This window comes from Limulus polyphemus, unplaced genomic scaffold (genome assembly GCF_000517525.1).
Source record: "Limulus polyphemus unplaced genomic scaffold, Limulus_polyphemus-2.1.2 Scaffold85, whole genome shotgun sequence".
Taxonomy (NCBI): domain Eukaryota; kingdom Metazoa; phylum Arthropoda; class Merostomata; order Xiphosura; family Limulidae; genus Limulus; species Limulus polyphemus.
Window position 1 is genome coordinate 612,124 of NW_013665695.1, and position 8,811 is coordinate 620,934.

The 8,811-nt window shown below is 34.6% G+C and overlaps 1 protein-coding gene across 3 annotated transcripts in view; it reads left to right on the top strand.

Annotated features, from left to right (window-relative positions):
- LOC106468114 (pre-B-cell leukemia transcription factor 1-like) overlaps nucleotides 1–8,811 on the top strand; it is a 214,829-nt gene that overhangs the window by 158,208 nt on the left and 47,810 nt on the right. For all 3 annotated transcript variants that reach the window (XM_022397031.1, XM_022397024.1, XM_013928529.2), the window contains exon 3: nucleotides 2,746–2,996. In XM_022397031.1, coding sequence (XP_022252739.1) covers nucleotides 2,746–2,996 — 251 coding nt within the window. The remainder of the gene's footprint in view (nucleotides 1–2,745; nucleotides 2,997–8,811) is intronic.

Genomic DNA, 8,811 nt, shown 5'->3' on the forward strand with positions numbered 1-8,811 from the left:
TACCAAAAACAGCGGGGGACTTTTCGCACCTAACTGATATTCATGATTATTATTGTCGTATGTATATAAAAAAGAATAGTGTGAGGCTTCTTTCTGTATATACTAAAGTACTTGAAAGTGAAGATTTAGCCTTTTTTTTTACCTTTCTTGAACTGTAGTTTTATAACATTTTTGAAAAGAATTTATCATTATTTTATTGGGACCGTTACACACTACCTCGTTAAAGAGGCATCTAGGTGATAAGATACGACTCTCAATTAATCGCTGGTAATATCAATGGAGCGAAAGGTGGTTGCAGTCAGGTGTGTTTCGGATGAAAACCCAAATGTTGGTTTCGCCTGTGAATATGATTTCTTATCTGTTTGATTACGACGTATAATTTTTAAACATAGTTGATTTATATTAATTAAAGTGAAAATTTTGCGAAGATCTGCGGGATCAAGTCAAAAGATGTTTTAAAGTTAGAACTTGGTCTTTCTCTTTTCTGTCTTAAAATTTTCGAACTATTTTTGTATTACATTTATCTTCCGCTAAAGGGCGTAAGTTGAAAGTAGGATTCCTTCCTACCTAGCTAACAATCTTTATTTTGACAGGAATGTTGTTAGGAAGAGTGGAATGTTTCCGTAAAAGTATAAACTGAACCAGGTGGGATTCGAACCCATTATCCTGCTTCTTATTTTATTTGCTGCTAAGGGCAGAATTTTCACAGGACTTTTGGACTACAGGATGGTGCGTGTTTTCTTAACACATCGTACCCCCCCCCCCCATCCCCATCCCAGTGGCATAGCGGTATGTCTACTGCGGAACACAACGTTGAAAACCGGGTTTCGATACCCGTGGTGGGCAGAGCACAGACAGCCCGTTGTGTAGCTTTGTGCTAAACTTTAAACAAAATTAGCACATCGTACGTCAGAAGGGGACTTACTTGGAAACATTAAAAAAAAACGTATATGGATATTATAAGTGTATTCCTTGTTGAGATAATGAAAATGCAAGATTTTAGCAGGAAGAAGAGAACCGAATCGAGAAGTTATCTTTACGTTCAAGACTTGTGGTTATTATCCCTTAGAGGTTCTGGTACTATCGAAAACCTTTACTGTTGAGAAAGGATCGACAATGTTTCCTCGGGAAATGATGACTTCTCCTTGTCAACTGTGTGTGCTTTTTGTTGATGATAAGAAACTTCCAAGTAAAGTTCTTTTTATCTTCTTTACGTGTGTGTGTATGTACGTATGTATATATATATATATATATACATACGTACATATATATATAGAGAGAGAGATCCTGGATATATGAAACGTAGAAAATCTGAGAAGAACTATATTATGTATTATATATATCGTGTAGATAGCTTGTTTTATACGTTGTTCATTGTCATCGAAGTCGCATTTGTAACTATTGAGAGAGCTATATATATATATATATATATATGTGTGTGTGTATTTATTGTACTTGTATATACAGTAAGGAAATAATGAGATCTTAATGAAAAATATATATTAATGAACCTATTACAAAGTACGCACTGAATTATTATAAATTATTAGACACTGTTTCAAAATTACTCGTAGTTATATAGTATAGCAGAGCACAAAGGCTGGGCATTTCGGAGTGAAAAATGCTTGTCTTGGGAATTTTCATAATGTTAATGTCAGTATCACTGCAAATTTTCCATTTTAACGTCATGGAACACTGCTCTGTACGAATGAAGCTATCTCTCATACGAACTGAAAGTTTTGGGTACTCTCATACTCGACCTAACCCTCGAACCTACATCTATTCATACCCGCATTATGTGTATTAGTGTTATTTTCCATTGAAAGACGAAAGAGCTTAGTTGATAAATGAGTGGAGGGATTAACTCTCGCCCACGCTAGTCAGCGCCATTGTAGGGAAGTGGCAGTGTTGAAAGATAACGGTATATCACCGACATGGGAAGGCGCTGATGATTTAATACACTCCAGAGAATGGCAACTCAGATTATGGCAGTCCAGGAGAGGTTTTAACAGACTTGAGATAATGCAATTTGTTAGGGTTCTGCACACTGGTCACTTAATTTACTCTTATCTTGCAAGAATGGGAGTGGCACTTACTGCTTACGTCAGCAACAACAGCATTCGAATGATGGTCGATGGTGTGAACTGGTGGCTACAGTCCTTAGGCTCGAATAACTTCCCTCGTCTTTTCTTTTACTCCCTTCCTTCTTAGCATACAGTAGTATAAATATACACGTTTGGTTTCCTGCTAAGAAGAAGAAAATAATACTCTGTTTTTTGGTTGGTACTTAATTACAGCAAACAGAAAATTGTGCTTATTAAATTATAATCGAATGATGGAGATTTTAAAGACAAGTATTTAACACTATGATGTTGTATTACAAGTTTTTATTAAGTAAATTTTACATCACTTTTCTGTTTGCTAAGAACGATAAAATCTATGCCAAAAATATTTTGGTCCACAATTTTACAAATTAAAATACGTATAACCACTAGCTCACACTGTGAATGCCTGTGTTAACAGATGTCGGTTTGATTGAAAGTTATGGATGTATTTATTATTCGGTAATAATGTTGGCCTTGTGGCTTTTTTGTTCTATATTTAATTCTTTAGATGTTTTTCAAAAAATTCCCATGTGTATTTAAGTGGGGAATATTTTCTTAGTCTCAAGGTATACACATTAATAATGTAGATATTTTATTCGTATAAATGTTTGATTTCCATGTGGTTTTATTATTTCCACAGTTCTAAGTTTACGTAGCACACAGGAAGATGAACCACCTGATCCACAGTTGATGAGGCTAGACAATATGCTAATAGCTGAAGGAATCGCCGGTCCGGAAAAAGGTGGAGGCGCTGGTGCAGCGACTAATGCATCTGCAGCAGCCTCTGGTGGACCAGGTCAACTTGAACAAACGATAGAACATTCAGATTACAGAGCGAAGTTATCACAAATTAGACAGATTTATCATCAAGAGCTTGAAAAATACGAACAGGTAAGAAATAATTTCAGTTCATTTGTTTTCAGTTTATGAACAAAAATCGTTAGTTACGTCATAACTGACTCAAATTGTTGTGGCCTGAATGTAACATCTTGAACGTTATCATCATGTGTTAACAATAACATTCTGGACGTTATCATCACGTGTTAACAATAACATCCTGTGATAACAATAACATTCTGGACGTTATAATCTTGTTGTAACAATAACATCCTTGACATTATCATCTTGTGGTAACAATAACATCCTATACATTATCATATTGTTGTAACAATAACATCTTGGACATTATCATCTTGTGGTAACAATAACATCCTGGACATTATCATCTGTTGTATGTTGGAACAATAACTTCCTGGACATTATCATCATGTGGTAATAATAACATCCTGGACATTATCATCTTGTGGTAACAATAACATCCTGGACGTGATTATCCTGTGGTAACGATGTAGTATTCTTCTTTAACTGTTAGAGTCGATAAAAAATAAACTATCATAACTTTTTCAACATGTATGCTATAAGCACAAAGCAGAATCTCTAAATATTTTCTATTTTGTTATTCGTTTAAAACGCCACTTTTGTAAAATATGTTTATTTGCTAAATTTGAACAAACAAAATAATAGACATACTTACAAGTATGTTCTTCAGTGAGGAAAACGTTTGAGTTTAAATTTTAGTTGCTTTTTCACTGATGGAAACTTTTTTCTAGTAAAATAATAAAACACAGTATGTATTTAAGTTTCATCTTAACTTCTGAGAGAGAAAAGCTCGAAACATCAAATTGACCATAATGTTACTTATCTGCCATGTTTGAGTCATTGTGAAAAAATGGGTATCGATTCACGAGCAGGAATTAATGTTTTGTGCTTGTACACCAACCCACATGTTTTTCCCTCCCCTTTGCTTTATCTCGTTAAAAAAAAAGGAAGAGAAAACCAATTAAGGTTCGTTTTCTAAGTCATTGCTCTCGTGAAGTATTTCGAAACTTGCTTTTCTTTTTTGTTATATTTTTAATAGATATAAACTCGTATGTTACTTTTTATTTTATTTATTCTTTGTTTTTAACTGAAAGTGACATCCTCCGCTTTCCAAGGAAAAAAAAACACATTGCTACTTCATTACATTGTGTGTCTGATTAGATGACAAAAACCTGAATATTTAATTCCTTTTGAGAGTGGTTATACATTTTAAGTGTTGTGAAACGTGACCTTTCTCCCAAAGAAAAATATTAATATAACAAAATGCCTTTGCGAAGCCATGCTTCAAATAAGAAAGGGGAAATGGTTGGCACTGAAAGCAATTAACTCTAAACGTAGTTGAAAAATCAAAAAAGTAGCAATTCTACTTGAAGGGAAAGTAATTTTCCGACAGAAACTTCTTCGCTAATATTTTAGTTCGTAACTTTTTTTCATTGTTTTTGAAAAACATAAATAGATGAATAAATAAATGAGATACTGTATATCCGTATAGGCGCTTATAAGTTAGGACTGAATATTTAATTCCTCATTTCCCTCTCAAGTAAGAATGTAACATCCTCATGTCTGCCAAAGCGGCAGATGCAGAGAGATTCACACAAAATGAGAAAAACATCGCGGTTATTAGAGTTTGGACTGTCCGTTCCGAAATAACTTGTTTCATAAAAAAAAAAGAAAATAATAATAATTAAAATGTAATTGTAACGGTTTTAAAAATCTTTATACAGTATGTCATTAGCATGCATTTTTGAGTTGTAGAGATATTAACATTAAAATGGACAAAAAACAAAGCGATTTTGATAACTTTTTTTGGTGTTTTTACGTTCCTGTAATATATATCTTAGTGGTGGTAATTAGTGTTATTACAAATTTATTATACTTAAATATTAGATAATATTTTGGAAATGGAATATTTATGTAATAACCAGATAATTATTTGAATTTTTCTCTATAGGTAACATAAATTAAGATGTTGTGCTTGATACCATGATAGGCATTATTATTTTGTTTAAAGTTCTAAAAAGGTCAGCTTGTTTGAAACTGGTTACCGCATTCATGACCTTAGAATTTTGTATCCACGAATTATAATTTTACGTGGATTGAGTTTCAGTTGTCATTGTTCCATGTCTGTGTGTGTGTGTGTGTGTATGTGTAACGTAAACTTATGTAATTTATATTTATGATCAAGGTTCAAATAGTTTATAATGTATATTTTTGCACACAGTAGCAGCGCTCTTCGTTGACCCGATTTTTGCGGTAGCTGTTTTCTTAATGCAAGCCACCGATTAAAAGAACTTGGGAAAGACTGGCCCACAGAGTTGAGTCTAAAGGCCACGTGACCTCCGGCATGGAAAACCTGTTATTAGGTAGTTCGAGAGTCCTTGCATCCTATTAACTTTGAAAGACCATTTTTGTCGGCAGAGTAGCAATTTGCGAGTAGGCAAGGAGGTTTGTTTTGGCATGAAAAATTACACAGTGTATGATCCGTTTCCCACGGATATAATTATAAAGTGATCTTCCATCACACTTAGGCGTCAGACTGCTTCCTGTCACTGGTGTTAGAGTGGTAACCTCCTAGGGCATTGTTCTCTAACAGATTCAGCTAAAGTTAAGTAAGAAATAGCACTACTCTAGTACATAGATATCAATCGGTCTAAGCAATGCCCTCTCATAGTTTCCCGCGGAGAAATGGAAAAAATGTGTTCTACATTTCTTTATTTCCTAACATTTTCCCCATTCTCTGATGTCCAATTGTTTACATGGATTTTATATTAAGTGTCATCAGTTGCGACTGTTTTTAGAATGTATTGATGAACAGAAAATTCTTTGTAAATAAATAATATCGTATTGCAAAGCGAAGCATCCCTCCAGATCAGCCATCATGCAGGTGACTCATCAACAGTGTATGGATGTATTTAGATGAACGTTGTCACTGTGATAGACATTTCTGATACAACTTTAGACCTCAGTAATGGCTCTGGCGGGCCCGGCATGGCCAGGTGGATAAGACGCTCGACTCGCAATCTGAGGGTCGCGGGTTCGAATCCCCGTTCCACCAAACATGCTCGCCCTTTCAACCGAGGGGGGTGTTATAATGTGACGGTCAATCCCACTATTCGTTGGTAAAAGAGTAGCCCAAGAGATGGCAGTGGATGGTGATGACTAGCTGCCTTCCCTCTAGTCTTACACTGCTAAATTAGGGATGGCTAGCGCAGATAGCCTTCGTGTAGCTTTGCGCGAAATTCAAAAACAAACAAACAAACAAAACCAACAACAAAAATAGTTTGCCTTCCTCTACTTTCAGCATATTCTTTTTGTTGTTTGAATTTCCTCTTTGATGTACCAGAGTTATGCTTGTATTGTTGAGACATTCCTCAATTAGAAAAGGATCTTAAGATGAAAAAAGAAAATAGTGTCTACGTTATTTTCTCAAGCTACAATTCCCCATTTCGACTTCACTAAAATTGATAAGCACTATAGATGTGCAGTCAAAATAGGGATTTGTAGCTTGATAAAATAATATACACACTATTTCCAGCCTACTTTGTTTACTTTTTTTTAGCGTCCCTAGTTGTAGACTGGAAAATATAATAATTGCATTTTGATTAAACTTGTTTCTGTACTTTTTTGACGATTCTTATCCCCCCTTTTTATTATCAACAATTTTAGGTTATCTTGGTGCTTAGGTTTTTATGTCTATTTATGTAGAATAAATTTTAAGTTATATACGTGCATATACATTCAGTTGAATGTTACATGTTTTCAACAGTTTACTGTTACATTGGCTCTTTTACCACCCAACCATTATTTACTGAGCCAGGTGATTTTGTGTCTGAAGTTTTGTGTAAACACGCATTTAACAAGCGTCGAGTACAAAGGAAGCCGCTCACAACAACATCGCACATATTATGTATTTATAGCCACGTAAATCAACTTTCAATGAAAAATAATCACCTTTTTAAATAATTCATGGACATTCGTAGCAGTTCATTAAATATATCTGCCTAGCCGATTTTTCTGTAGGCTTGTGAAACAAAAATATGAACAATAATAATAAAATAATACTAAAATAAGCACTCACAATTTCAGCGAAGTACGAAAATCTGTAAAATAAATCACCACTCAGAAGAGTAGAGAAATCTACTATGGTGATTATCTACTGTTAGAAACTAACTGAAATAGTCGCAGAAAACCATATAGAGACAAAATACAACAGCAAACTCGAGAAATGATGAATCCTCAACGTAGCAGTTTCCAATTAATGCATTATAAGTTACACGAATTAGTTTCCAATTAATGTGCATTAGTAAAACACCGGATTTTTTTCCATGGAGGAAAGTGAAGGACCTAAAACAATTATTCAGGACGAAAAAACGAAGGCACTTGAATTAATTTTAAAACTACCCTATGACATATGCAGTACTGCATCCATTACTATTTTCCAGATTTCAGTAAAATATTCGTAGCCGTTTCTTTTCTGTAACGACTTGTAAAACTATAGTCAATAATAATGAGGCTGGAGACACTATTATAAATATACACATTGTTTTCTGTAACAAAACTAAGTGTTTACGACTAGTATAAAACCGAGCATTTCTGACTAATATAACTTTGCATGGATTTTACAATTCTGAAATGCTTGAATGGCTTCGAAGAGCTTATGTAGGTAATGAAGAAGAACTTAGAAAATTTTAGAGGGTGGAAATCTCGACTTTCAAGAATCAACTTTAAAATAGCACTACAACTTCCGTGGGAGTTTATTTAGTAACTGTGCATAGATTTTAGCGCAGTATACCTAGCCGTTTTTGCTGCATGCTTAGAGACTTGAATGGCTTCGAAGAGAAACTTGGCCAGTAGCGATGAAAAACTGATAAAATCTTTCCTTCTCTTTCAAGAATCAACATAAACGCAATCCTATGACCTGTGGAGGAGTTTATTTTAGTAGGCCTGAATAAAATATTCATAGCGATTGTTTTCTGTAAACTTGTGAAACAGAATAATAATAATAAGAACAAATGGAGGAATTTTGATTTTTTGTAACGAATTTATTATTATATATTTATTTTATATCAACGTTTGTTTAGATTAAATTTATATTTAGAAACATACATGACTCTCTCTCCGGATCGGGATTTAGGTCTTTATGACCTTGGAGGGTCAGATTCGTGGGGACCTCTTCCTCCTTTCCGGCCGTATTTTGTCGTCTGTGAATGTAAGTGTTGATACGACATGAGGGTTGGAGTAAACCGCACTTGCTCCGACCCCTTTCAGGGCAATGTCCATGTATGTATCCACAGCTACATTCTGTGTTTTGCATTACTTAAGTCAGTTCCATAATACGTATAACACATTTCACTAGTTAGAGGCCAATCAAATTCATTTTACATAAAATACCCTCTTAAACGTATTGTTCTTAGACTCTAATTAGTGTAGGGTTTTAAGGTCTAACAGGAGGTGGCCTGATTACATCCTTATTTTTAAAATAAACGTTTAAGGGTGAGAGGTACTTAGGTCTACTTCCACCATGTATGTAATAACGACCATGTTCACAAAGTAGGTCATTCTTTTGCCAATTTTTCTCAAACTAATTTAGAGTATTGTGCAAGAGTCTATCTGCTATTGTTTGTATATTTGCATATATGTGCATGAATTTTGATGAGGTACTGCGGGGGACTTTGTATGCTGTGGTGATTAATGTGTTTTGTGTAGTTTATTTGTGTGTTTCGGAGCTATGTTGATCCATGCCGGGCTGGCATATTCTATTACGGGACGTACATATGTAAGGTTTGTATATTTTAATAATGTTGCGTCAGCGAGATCACGTGACTAT